This window comes from Vanellus vanellus (assembly GCF_965231255.1).
Source record: "Vanellus vanellus genome assembly, chromosome: 18".
Classification (NCBI taxonomy): Eukaryota; Metazoa; Chordata; class Aves; order Charadriiformes; family Charadriidae; genus Vanellus; species Vanellus vanellus.
The window spans coordinates 10,054,854-10,068,047 of NC_138923.1; the positions used below are offsets into that span (position 1 = coordinate 10,054,854).

The 13,194-nt window shown below is 53.8% G+C and overlaps 1 protein-coding gene and 1 long non-coding RNA gene across 3 annotated transcripts in view; one reads left to right on the top strand and one right to left on the bottom strand.

The window, feature by feature from the left end:
• Positions 1 to 2,400: 2,400 nt before the first annotated feature.
• On the top strand, positions 2,401 to 6,768 carry LOC309679375. Of its 2 annotated transcripts, XR_014269831.1 has the most exons (4): positions 2,401 to 3,415; positions 3,570 to 4,037; positions 5,555 to 5,696; positions 6,508 to 6,768. It is a non-coding gene; the product is annotated as an uncharacterized lncRNA (long non-coding RNA). The 2 variants fall into 2 exon arrangements; XR_014269830.1 differs by having other exon boundaries at positions 2,401 to 4,037.
• A 159-nt stretch (positions 6,769 to 6,927) lies between these two features.
• Positions 6,928 to 13,194, bottom strand: part of GPSM1 (G protein signaling modulator 1) — a gene marked incomplete at its 5' end in the record, with an annotated part of 80,412 nt that continues 74,145 nt past the window's right edge. Inside the window, 3 exons of the mRNA XM_082492449.1 lie at positions 6,928 to 7,232; positions 7,672 to 7,880; positions 11,122 to 11,281. Of these exons, the coding sequence (XP_082348575.1) occupies positions 7,044 to 7,232; positions 7,672 to 7,880; positions 11,122 to 11,281 (558 nt within the window). The 3' untranslated portion in view covers positions 6,928 to 7,043. The remainder of the gene's footprint in view (positions 7,233 to 7,671; positions 7,881 to 11,121; positions 11,282 to 13,194) is intronic.

The following is a 13,194-nucleotide window of genomic DNA, read 5'->3' on the forward strand; positions in this document are numbered from 1 at the left end:
CATCACTAGCGCTTACTGAAGTCACGTGCTGCTTTTTTCTCTCCCTTGCCATCTTCCAGAGTTTCGCCTCTGTACTCCTTGCATCAGGGCTGAAAGGCTTCTGTCTTTGTGGGTTTTGGCATGAGCTGCCCTGTGGGAGCGTCTGCCCTCGTGCTCGGGGTGATGCGTCGGCGAGCAGCTCCTGGCTTTGGGGTTGTGCAACTTCCTTGTTGGTGAGGGGGAGGATGGGTGTGGAGGCAAAATTAATATTTGTGAAGTGTGTTGGAGATAAGTAGAGCACCTAGAAAGTTGTCTTAGAGTTTCTTGACAGATATTGAGGTGCTTATTAAAGCTATTGCTGCATGTTAAGATCAGTTAGAAGAAAAAATAATTTAATAAATGAAAAATGTAGGTGTTTACGCGCATATAACAGGTAGTGATGAATCAGGCAGTGAGGTGATCGTGTTGCACTTTGTTAGGGCTTACTTTCTCTGTCTGCATGAAAGTTTTAAGTTCTCTTGAGGTCCATTAGCCTGAAGTACAGTGAAATATCTGCTTTCTTATGGTTTTAAATTTGCAATCAAAGAACAATTCAGGTTGGAAGAGACCTCTGGGGGTTTCTTGTCCAACCCTCTTGTTCAGAGGAGGATGCTCAGGGTCTTGTCTTGGATATCTCTGAGGATGGAGATCCCACAACCTCTTTGGACACCTCTTCTGGTATTTGACCAATCCCATAGTGAAAAAAAAAAAACCACCACCTAACTGAAATGTCCTGTATTTCAGCTTGGACCCATTACCTTCTTTCCAATCACTGTGCACTTCTGAGGAGAGCCCATCTTTGTTCTCTACATCCTCTCATTAGCGAGCTACAGAAAGCAGTAGAACCCCTCATAGCCTTTCTGTCTCCGGTCTGAACAAACCCAGTTCTTTCAGCCAAGTGTGTCAGCTTGCAGTCCTTAATCAGACAAGTATTCAGTGAGGGCATCACATGTATTAATGAGTATTGAGGAGTTTACTTGGTTCATATGAAGTAATTTATACTTGTTATGTTATAAGCATGGATCAGGGCGACAGGAAAGTAGTCGTGTTTTCCTGTTGGTACATAAGTTCAAAGTGATGAAACAGCATTGAGAGGCAGGAACTTCATCCATCAGCCAGCTTGTGCATGTTCAGATCCTAGTGAAATACAGCCCTGAAACGACTAGATGCTAGAGTGATCCATGTATTAATTAAGAAACAGGAGTCTTGCATCTTGGAACGTTGCTGGGTGTTCACCCTGTTGTGAGTTGTTGGCACGTACTAGCACCCTGCTGGAAGAGTGGTTATTTTATTACCCTTTGCCTGAAAGTCAGCATTCTGCTTCCATTGTGCTAATGCCTTTGATGAGGTGGAACAGAGCAGCTGTTGCAGGATCTGCATTGCCTTGGAAACAGTTAATTTACAACCTGACTTTTTTTATACTGTTTCCTTACCTGTTACTGTGCCCTAGCTACGGAAAGGTGGTGCTAGTTTTTGCTGCGTTACAGTAAAAACTGTAGCAAAAAGTCTGTCTGTGCTCGCTCTTACTAGATTTTAGTGTTTTCTCGAGCCAGTGTCCTCTGGCACGAGGTGCTGTGGGGACAGGACAGTGTGCCTGGCTCTGCCGCACCCAGATCTGAGGGCGGAGGGTGGTGAGTTTTTGCTGGTGGTCTTTGGGTTCAGGCCAACATCACGGACAGAACAGGAGGCAGTGGATTACAGGGGGTTGGGCAGATCTTCAGGGTGAGGTGCTGGCATGGAGCTCAGAGAGCTTGCTGCCCACCATTGCCTGTGCAAGGTCTGCAGCAGGCAGGGTGTGTGTGGCATGGTTAGCACCAAGCACTGAGGCTGCAGTATGCAACAGTGCAGGAAATCGGTGCTTCTCATGACAAAAGATTCTGGGGCTTTTGGCTGGGAGAGGAGAGGGTTGCAGTTAAGTGGGGGAATTTGCATGTAATGCAGAAGGTTTTGCTGCTAATAGCTTGCAGGTAAAAGGGAATGTTGTGCTCCCCCTTTGAAGGTTTTTTTTCTGAAAAATGTTGTGTCACAGGGAAATGTGTCTGTTCTTGAAAGAGGACACAGGTGAGCACGCTTTGTCTAAGAGGACCCCAGCAGACCGTGCTTTAGCCAAAGACGAGGGAGGGGGAAGAAGAGAAGCAGCCTTTCTCCTGAAATGGAGGTGTGTCACGATGGGAAAAAAGTGCTATGAAGGCCTGGTGTAGTAGAGCAGAGGAGAGCGGCTGAAGGTGCAGCCAACCAGGGTAAGTCTTTGTGGCACAGAGGAGAGGTGGTGTGTTTTTTTTTTCGGGGGGGGGGGTCAAAGCAGCATTCACAGGATGGGTGGCAAACGTAAAGCTGTTTGCACATTCCTTGAATCATTTCACTATGGCTGTTAAGAGATCCTGTTCCTGAATCCTGTCCCATGAGCACTTTTCTGCAAAATGGCAAATACGTTGCCTCTTGTTTTCTGCCTCTGAGCAAATCCTCCTTTTGTAGTGCAGCCAAATTCCTGGTTAATCCAGCCGGCGTGGGACTCTGGAGAGTCCCATCTGTTAGCTGCAGGGGTTACTGGTGTTCTGGCCCGTGCTCAGCAGGAAGGCAGTGGTGTTTGGTGAAGGTAGATGAGATGGGGCTGGGAATCGAGCAGTGATGGGACTTGCTGAGGGAAGGTCTTTGCATGGGCCCAAACCAGAGGGCGGCTGGGGTGCAGTGGTTCGTTTGCTGGGGCTACCTGACATAACCCCCTGCTGCTTTTTGCTGCCAGTGTGCATGAATGTGTTGTGTGTGCTGCACGGGACTGGGCCTCCGGCTGCCTTACACAGAAATGGCAGTTCTAAACCCCGCCACGCTTGGGTGTGCTGTGGGGGGGCTCAGCTGTACCGAGGAGCCACTTGGGAGCCTCTCTGGGGACTTTGTCTGCCCACTGAAGTGGTGATTGGGCAGGTGTGTTTCTTTTCTGATAGTGGCAGTGAGGAGGGGCACTGAGGGCTGTGAAATGAATCACTGCTTATTTGTGCTGCTTCTATAGGGTCTAATGTAGGTGGGTTCTGGGCCTCCAGGTCCTACTGTAGTGTGAGTAGAGAGGCACAGTGAGGCTGGGTGAGCCTGTCACTTAAAACCCTGCATGTGCGTGTCTCCGCTGGGTCCTTGGACTGAGCTATTTGGTGCAGGGATGGCCCTGCCTTACTGCAAAGCCACACAGGAGTTAACTTAGCCCACAGCCGTGTCCTGGCCCCATGGGGTCTCAGGAGATTGCTATGGAGAGCTGCTGAAAGCTGTCCAACTCCAGACTGAAATTTACAGTGCCTGGGTGTGCTGGGCCAGCATATCCCTTCCTGCAGGCTGAGAGCCTTTCCAGCCAGATGAAGATCAATGATGGCTGGAGCAGTAACAGCACGAGGCTCTGGGGAGGAGTGAGGTAAGTGCGGAGCCTCAAGTCCTGACGTGACTTGGCAGATGAGCAATACAAAAGTCTCCATGGGTCTGACATCAGCCCCCTCTCCCAAGTGCCTCTCAGGGCATGTGTACAGCTGAGGAGGAATCAGTGTCTTGCTTTTCTGCTGGTTTTTTAGAATTCCTCATCACCTCCAGCCCTGCATCAGGGGTAGTACCCTGCTCTGTAGTAACTCACGCTTCACAGCTGCTGCAGCAGCGCTCGGCAGTCCAGAGCTGAACACCAAGTCGGTCCGCGTTAGCGCTGCACCAGCCCCAGCAATCCCGCGTCTCTCCAGCGGGTGTCAGCATCGGAGAGCACTTCCCTACGTCAGAACAAGCTCTGCGGGCCTGGGTGCCTTGGCGGCATGGGAGAAGGGAGCGCTGGCGTTGGACACTGGCACACTGCTCTCTGCTACTGCCGGGTACAGCAGAGCACAGCAGAGCAGCAACCGATTGCAGGCTGTGAGCCGCTCTGGCAATTCGGTTGTAGCCATTGCCTTCCGCACACAGGGGCTCTCTTTCTGTTTGGTAGGTGCTCTGAGGGAGAACATTTACTGGCGAACATGTGATCCCTTCTCCAGCTGCTAAGGACAGAGAGACCACAGGTGAGACCCCATCCCTCACTTACAGGGATTTCACCTGTTCCTGGGAATCCAAGCCTCTGGGGCACGGTTCTGTCCCCAAGTCACACACAGAGACTTCTAGATGCCTGATGAGAACAAGCTGGTGGCTCTTCATTAGTCTTTGATCAGGACTGGCAGTGGCCAGCACAAGTTAGCCAGGTGTGGAAAGACCAGCTGTGTCTTGGCTTTATCCTCACCACAGCTCAGGATCCAAAATCTGCTCTCAGGCCCACTTTCTAGTGAAGTCTAATGGCCTGCTCACTCCGGCTGCGTTGGAATGAGCTAGTGCCGCTGCCTGCTGCTTTGTGAGTGTCTTCACTGAGGGCTGATGCCAGGGCTTTGCACAGCACTCGCTGCCCTTTTCCTCTGGTAGCTGCTGCTGGGGAAACAAGACACAGCTTTTGGGCCAGGCGCCGAGAAGGCACCAAGACAGGGCTGAGCTGGAGCCCCGAGGCAGGGCCTGAAAGGAAAGGCTCAGCCACATTCCTAGAGGAGGGCTCAAGCTGACTGAGAAAAGCTGGTCTTTTCTCAGCCACTGCAGGGCTGTTTGTCAGCCCTGTTGTCCTGGTAACTTTTGGGCTGATGCTCTGGCCAGGGAATGCTCAGGGCTTTGTGTCTCCCTCCACAGCCACACAGTCAGAGCGACGCTGTGCATTTAAGGCAGGCAGAGCTGGGGATGGTGGCTGCTGCCCAAGAGACCTGTGTGCTCTTATCCTAAAGGGATGTGTAGGGGGGTGTATACACCCTTTTCTTAACACTTGCATGTGGTGGTGTCTGCCACAAGAGACCACCAGCCACCCCCACCCCATTCCAAAGGGCCCGCATTAGCTCTGCTGTCAGCAGAGCAGGCAAGCTGGCCAAGAAATAATGAAAATTAATTTTTGTCACTGAAGCTTAGACACAAATATTTATTAAGCACAACCTCCCTTCCTCTTGAGCTGTATTCATTTCTAATATATTAATTCATTTGGCAGATTATTTTTTAGAAAAAAAAGTACCTGTGGGTTGGAAATTCCCCATTAAAATGACATTAGCAAATGCACATGTAAAAAATAAATAAGCTCATACATTCAAGTATATGGCAAATAATTAACACCTCTGAAAGCTTAACGATCAGATTCCAGTTCACCACCTGGCTGAGAGCTGCACAGGCCCGAGCCTGCAGCTGGTCAAGTCATCGTCATCTTCCATGTTTTCCTCCTCTTTACAAATGCAAGCTGGGTCGGTACGTAGGTGGCTGGGCAGCTCCTCCTGTCCCTTCTCCAGAGCTCTGAGCAGCCCCAGGAAGGGGGCCGAGCCTGGGCCGAGCAGTCCTTTGAGCAGTGTAGCAGGCGAGTGCTCCCTGGTAGCAGGTGAAATGCAACTACCTCTCCACATGGTCAGTGCAGGCAGGTTAAATGCCCAATGAGCAGCATCACTGGTCTAAAAATCTTACTGCTGGTTGGAAATGCTTCCATCAAATGCATTTCAAATAGAAAGTGCTGATTTGTTCTCTACAGGAACATATCTGCTTTGGCAGAACTCATTACTGGAGTTTCTGAAGTCCAAGATAGCCTGTCTGGTCAAGCAAAGAAAAAATACTCCACCTCCTGAAGTTAGATCCCTGCTCCCTGGGCTTGCTTTTCCAAATGTTCCAACAGGGTAAGGAATGAAAGTAAATGTCAACCCTTGCGCTTGCGTGTGGGTTGGAACTGACTTCCCAGCCAACACCCCAGTCTGGAGCTCTCATGAGGCTCCATTTATTGGAGCCAGATTGGGCAAAACCGGAGTGCCTCACCGAGAGCAGCTCTGCCAGGGCCCACAGGGACAGGGAGAAGCTCAGCACTGATTTGGGGAGAAACAAGGGGAGGCAATGGCTATTACCCCTGACTGCTGTGGGACACAAAAGGGAGGAGGGGATAGTTCCACTTGCTTTTCTGACAAGCCGTGGACAGAAAACTGCTGGCTCGTGAAGCAGGTCATTGCCAAATGCAGGCTTCTGCCTCGGGCACACTCACCTGCACGCAGGACAATGCTGCACGAGACTTCTGGCTCGGTGGCACCAGAAGCGATGAGTTGCCCACGTTTGCCTTGTGCTGAACAGATGGGCAGAGATTTCCTTCCTCCCTTCCCAGGCACAGGCCCTGTCTCGGGCCTGCAGTGCAGGCGGCGCAGCTGGCAGCTGCCTCCCAGGCTGAAGCTGCTCTTTGCTGCATGGCTGTTCTCTAGAGGTAACTAAATCCCACTAAAGCTCAGGGCGAGCAAGGCTTTGCTCCTGCTCGGGAGGTCCCAGTGCAGCTCTGCACAGGACTGCGGCTGGGGAAGCAGAGGGGGTGTCACAGGGCTCACTGCAGAGTCCTCAGCAAACCTAAAATAAACTTTAAGGTGTGGGGGACCATGACTGCGGCTGGGGTGGGGGTGAGGCTTAAAAGGACCGGTGTAGTCTCTGACTTGGGCTCATTTCCTCCTGTAGAAAGAACAAAGCTGAGCAAGACGTTCCAGGGAGGGATCCAGAGGAATTTGTGTCACCTCGTGATGCAGGCAAGACAGGAGGACTTCAAAATGGAAAAGGTGCTCTTCCCTACCCCCATTAAATTAAAAGTGTTGTGGAAAAAAAGGACATCAAGGCTAGAGTTAGTTAATTACCCACTCTGGGCTCTTCCTTTGGCCAACAGCACAAGTTCCTGGATTTTTAGGTGATAAGCAAAGGGGCTGCCAAAGTTGTCTTCCCTCGTGCGCTGCCCAGTGTTACAGTGGCCATATGACCTAAAAAACCCCCCTTTTTTTAAAAACGATCTCCCATCTGCTGGCCCTTCCTGTAACACTGCTTCCACAGAGCAGCCAGGTGCAATGCAATGGAGGTGCAGCTCCTCGTGTCCCTGGGGTGGCTCCTGGGAGAAGTCTGTGGGAGCACGAGAGCACTCAGGTTTGAAACCACCTACACTTTTTTTTTTTCTTAAAAAACAAAATGAAACCAAAACCAACCCCCCCAAAACCAAACCCCAGTTCTTAGCTGGAACCAGGCTTCTGCTGCTCCTCTGCTGCCTCCTCCTGTGCTGAGGCCAAATCTACCCGCTGCTCGTCCATGCGTTTGGCCTGGACACGCTGAATGAGGCTGAAGAAGTCTTCATCCGGCATCGTGGGACCACGGGGAATGGAGTCTGGTGGTGCACAGCGCTGGTCATCTATCCTGGAGGACTGCACAGAGAGGAGAACAGGCATTAGGACTGAGTACTGACAAGACAGTTGTGTCATGGAAGTAAAGGGCTGGGAGTGGTGCCCAAGAGGGGCCCATGCGCTCCCCGTCCCGGGGCCCAGGGCAGCAGGACCAGCAGTGCTGTGGGCTCCAGTGTAAGGGAAGAGCAGTGACCCAATGCAGGGCTGTAGGCACTGCATGGAAGGTGGGTTCTCCAGCCACCCTCTCACTTGTAGAGCGGTGACAAAGCACAGCCCTCAGTACAGGGTAAAAAGAAGGACCTGGAGGCAAAGACAAGTACCTGCCTAGGTGCCCAGGGCTGCGGGTGGGCAGCTGCTGGCCACAGCCCCTCCCAGCAGGGCAGGGGATGGCGTTTGCCTGTGTGGGAAAAGCTAGTGTCCCCCCTCTGGCTCGGCAGCCCACTCAGCCCCACTGCGGTACCTGACACTTCATGAGCATGTTGAAGAACTCGTCCCCGGGCTCCTGGGCGTCTCCCTCCACCCGCAGGTGCCCCAGGTTGTTGTGTGTTATCCGGAGGCCTGGCAGGTTGCCCACATTGGCCCGCTGGTCATCCAGCCGTCTGCTCTGGGAGCTGGCGATGAGGTCGAAGAACTCCTCCGTCTGCGGAGACGCCATTAGGGAGGACTGTGCTGTGAGTGGGGAGAGGAGCACACGCTGGGGTCACAGCTCTGTCTGCTCCTGCCTGAGCTGCAGCTCCGCTGTCTGCATAAAGCCCAAATCCTCATCACCAAACCGCTGTTCGACCAGCTGGGCTGCAGCTGAGCCTTACACAGTGCCCCCGAGGGACAGGAGCTGGCTGTACAGCCAGGCCGCTGGGGCTGAGCCAGGTAGGATGCTGGCTTCTTGTGTGACCATCAGCATCTCCTGCCACCCTGCACTGGGGACCTGGAACAATGCCAGTGCTGGCAACACAAGTCAGCAAAAACCTACCATCAAACCAACAAGTGTCATGGGGAGCGAACTCCCATCTCACAACCACTTGCTCCCCTTTCTGAAGGGTGGTGCTATAGCAAGGCCCACGCTTCCCAAAAAGGCCTCCCCGGAGCTGCCCTGCACGAAGGGTGAGCAGGACCGGCTGCAAGAACCCTGCCTGCATGTGGCTCCTGACCCAGCAGCCTTCGGCAGGACCCTCCGCCCTGCCTTCCCCAGGGGAAGCAGAAAAGCTCCGGTTCAGCAGAGCTGTGCTTCCCATGTCCAGCTGGAGTGCAGCTCCCCTGAGGGCTGTGCACGCCACCTCCAGCACGCTCCCTGGCCAACAAACTTCTGAAATGAACACATCCAGTTTTTGGGGCTGAGCTGTGAAAACAGTACGGTACACCCCAGAGCAGAGCACACCTCCCACAACGAGCCCGCACAAACCCATCAGGCAGCAAAGGGGGAAAGTAGGTGCCTCGGGAGGGTAAAGAGCAGAACCTCACGTACACATCTCCCACTGCTGAGCCTCCCACGAGGGGGCCAGCTCCTGGAGGACACCAAAGATGCCACCTCAGTCCAGAAGATCTAGTGCCCCGATATTAACCATTGCCTGTGAGCGATCACTTATTTCCAGCACAACAACGAGCAGCTTCCACTGCTGCTTCCACTCTGGTTTTCACCTTGAGCCAAGAGGCACCACGGCACAAGGGCCAACCCACACCTCGCTTGGGGCACGGGGCTGGGCAGGCACCAGCCATTACAGGTGAGCACAGAGTTCCTTGGCACTTGTGTGACGGGCACCGCGCAGTCCGGAGGGCCGGGTATAATTACAGGCGGGTAATGGGCAGAGCCCAGGCCTGGCTAAGCCGCTCACCTGACAGCATGTCCTTCGCAGGCCCCCCAGCAGCGCGGCCTCAAGTAGAGGCGCTGCCGAGGTGAGCCTTGCAGACGCTCGGGCTGTGACGAGCTGCAGGACCTGCGTCACAGCACGTGTGAGGAAAACACTCGTGGGGTCTGGTTCTTCTCATCACGCTGAGCAGAGCCAGCCTGGGCTCAGCCTGCCGGGAGGGGGCTGGCACGAGCTGGTGACGCAGGGTCCCAGCCCAGAACTTACACAGATCACCTATACATATAAACCCTGAGGGGGAGCATCCCACCCAGACACCCAACATCCCTGCTGCTTTCTAGCCATGGGGGAGCAGCACCGGAGGAGCCGTTGGCCCCGCTCGGTCGGGACGCAGCCGCCCCCAGCCTTGGCATGCCTCTGGGTGGCACCACTTTGGCACCATTGAGGGGCTTGCGTGGGGCAGAGCAACTACAGGACAAAGGGAGGATTTTCAAACACAGCACATGAGCAATGCCTGGACCTCAGTAAAGAGCGAGTCAGTCCCCAGCCCTGGAAACGCCTCTCGGGCAGTGCTCAATGGAAAGGGCCGGTTGGCTTCTGGCAGCTGCTGGGCAGCGAAACGCTCCCAAACAACAGGCACGGCGCTTGGGACAGGGACGAGCAAGAGAAAACTGTAAGAAACCCAGCCCGATTGGTGTTACTGTCCCAGTGAGCACAAAGCACTTGAGCAGAGGGTGCCCTGAGCCTCCCGACACGACGTGTTCTTTTTAGAGCCCCAGCTCATGGAGTTGCAGAAACATATAAAAATCTCAGCACTGATGCAAAGACGAGTTTCTTCCCCTTCAGCTCACAATGAAACCTGGAAAATAACACGTCCGAAAGGCTCAGAGACCAAATGGGAGCTGAACAGAATGTGTGCCTACTTGTACATTCTTTATAAAGCTTCATATTTTAAACTCAGTCTCCTAAATTACACAGCTGTTACAGCCAAATGCACTTCTGTATCAGAAATGTGTATCTTGAAAAAGTGATGTTCATTTCCACCCTATTTTTAGAAGCTTAAAAACCTGTTCAGCTCACAGCCAACCTGCCTTCCTGCCGCTGCCTGACCTTCTCCGCACCGCTCCACTCTCGTTGCCGCTTCAGCCCCCGGCTCCTGGCACCTGCTTCTCCCAGTAGTCTTGTGCTGCGGCTCTTGCTGCACTCGGAGGGATGTCAGGGGTCTCCTCCGCTCCTCTTTGTACTTCATGTTCATTTGGAAACTGATAAACAAATCCATCAGTTCAAACAAAGTGTTTGGAGCCCTTTGTGATGGCGCAGAAGCATGGAAGTGTGACCTGCACATTTTAGTGCTTCTCTCCAGCTTGGTTTACACAAAGGACCTCAACATCGTATCATAAAAAAAGCCACGAAACCAAAGTGCAAACACAGACCTGTCCTGCCTTTCCTGTCCCGTCTATTTGTCAGACGGCTTCCTCAATTTATCCCTCTTCTTCCTATGGGTGAGCTAGCTGTCTGCCTGCCGGACCTCCCTATTGTTTATCCATCCTTCTGGCTTCTCTGCTCTTACACAGCACCTATCACCGCAGCATCCAAGAACTGTACAAAACCCAGAAGTTTTTCCTCCATGGCAACGCTATGAGAGAAACTGGCAATACTCGAACTTGCCTGTGAGAGTCCGCCCCAGCCCTCTGCATGCCCCGGCTCTCCAGGCCCTTACAGGGCTCCTTCAGTAACGACCATCAGCATCCTCCTCCTGGAGACGCTGGCAGAGGCAGAAGCCCTCGTGCCAACCTCACTGTTCAGAGAGCAGGACTTTCTAAAGATCCAGAATGAAAAAATCCAAGTATATTTTGCATTTCTCTGGCTCATTTACTCTCTAAGCCTTAGTTCACATTCTCCAGCCTTTACCTCAGCAACCATTAACATAAGAATGTTTCTTCCTTCCTTAAATAATGACAGAGATTGCCAAAGTACTGCTAAGTTCAGAGGACTAAGGCTTGGGGAAAACATCACAAGATTCACAGTAAAACCACAACAGCTGGCCACACCACGGGCGCAGCATCACTCCCATAGTAACAGTGACTTATAAATGCCTCGGTGCTTACATATCCGTTCTTCCAGGGCAGGGACTGGTGTGGCTGCTGCCTCTGCAGCCTCCGACGGGCATTCTTCCAACGGGCAGCGCTGATCATCCATCCGGTTGCTCTGGAACTTGCTCAGCAGGTCAAAGAAGCATTCCTCATCTGAAGGGGTCCGGTTGATTTTCTGGAAAGACAGTAAAATACAGAAGAGAGTCAGAACGCCCCAAACAACTCCCCGTGTCCAATCGCTCCGTCTGGCGCGGCCTCGGCGACGCGTCGTGCCCTCTCCTGGTCTGTTCCGAGGCCAGCTCCTGGCTGTGCCCACAGCATGCCAAGTCCCGCAGCCTGGAGCCTGCCGGGGGTCACTGCCACTTGGTCCTCTGTCCTCCTGGCTCTGAAATAACCTCTCCCTTTTTCTCTTGCCAGCCTTCGGTGTGGACAATCTAATGCCATCCTCCTAAAGGAGGCCACAGGCCTCCTGAAGGACCCTTCTCCTGCTGGGACCCCCATGTGGAAGCGGGACGAAGAGCTGCTCTGCGAAATGGGGCATCCGTGGAGAGCTGCTGCCCCTCTAACAGGTCACTCGCGCTGGGGCTGACCCGAGGCTCTGGGCACTTCTGCAGCCCAAACCAGAGCCAGGCTCCTACCAGCGAGCAGAGGAGCCTCACACAGAGCAGCCTCCGTTGCTGCAGAGCATCTTGAGTGCTCAGAACCAACTGGAGGCTGGAAGGGACAGAGGGGAGGGAAGGGGGACAGCGTTCACCCTGGCACAGCTCCGCAGGGGAGAGGAGCTTCTGGACTGGCAAAGGGCTGGGCTCAGAGAGGGACCGCGGTCAGGAGCGCGAGGGATGAGGGGGAACCGTGCGGACGCCCTGGCTGAAGTGTCGTCGTGTGCCCAGCTCAGGCTCAGCTCCAGCTCAGGCTCAGCTCCAGCTCAGGCACACCAGCACTCAGCCATCCTTCCTAAGCAGCTAAATTTAACCTTTGCAGGCCACTGCCCCCTGCTCTCCCAACGCTTCCTTTTGGTGCTCCCGTGTCCTCAGCACACCGCTTGTTCCAACAGTCACTGAGCTCCAAATGCCACAAAATTATAGTTTTTCGGGAAAACAGTCCTTGCACAAGAGCCTCAAATAAGCACCTTGCACTAGACAGGGATATATTTAAGTCGCGCTGCAGAAGGGTTGATGTTGGAGGCAGCCTCTCCAACGCGCTGCGCTGTGTCCAGTTCCAGCGCAGAGAGGGGCTGCGTGCCCCGTGCCGGGACAGCGAACGCACAGCCCGGCTCCGCAGCGGCCGGCGCCGTAGGAACGGCAGATCTCTCTGAGGAGCCACTCGGAACGGGATGTAAAATTAGACAGCGATAAGAGGGGCATCTGCCGCTCAGGAAGCCTGTGTGCTGAGCTGGTCCCACCAGATGCTGGGAAAAATACCACAACAGAAAGCAACCCAAAACTCCTGCAACTGGGTCTGCCTGTGCTGAGCCATTTCCCAGCACGGGGTTGGGGAGGGCCACTCTGGGAAGGGGCACCGTGTCCCTCCTGGGGAGCAGCACATCCCGCCGGAGAGAGCACAGGGAGAGCCGGACGGCAGCGCCAAGCCTTTCAGCGGAGAAAGGGATCTCTCCTCGGCCATTCACGAAGCAAAGTCCCTCTCCCAGCTCTGCCGGTGGCCATCCCGGGAGCGCTCTCTCTCCTGCCACGCACTGTGCTGTTCCCGTCACCGGGACAGAGGCACCCGAAGCCCTTCAAGGGAGGTCTGGGCTGGGGACAGCCTTGTGCTGACAGGGTTAAAGCCGCAAGTTGGATTCAGTAAATGAAGGGAAACAATTTTCCCGTATGCTAAGCGAAGCAGATGAGATACACTCAGCTTCTATTTAGGGCAGCGTCAAAATTAGCAGCGGGCCAGAGAGGAACATTAGCAATGTGGGAGCTGATCGGGGAGGGGAAAAACCCCTCTCACCTCTTTCCACGTGCCGATCCGCTAATGAAACAGTGGCTCAGGTGGTCCCTCTGAACCATCAACAGTTGCACCTTGGAAATCAAAGCTTGCTTGGGCTGGAACCGAGGATGACCCACATCTCTCACAGCTCCGCTATGT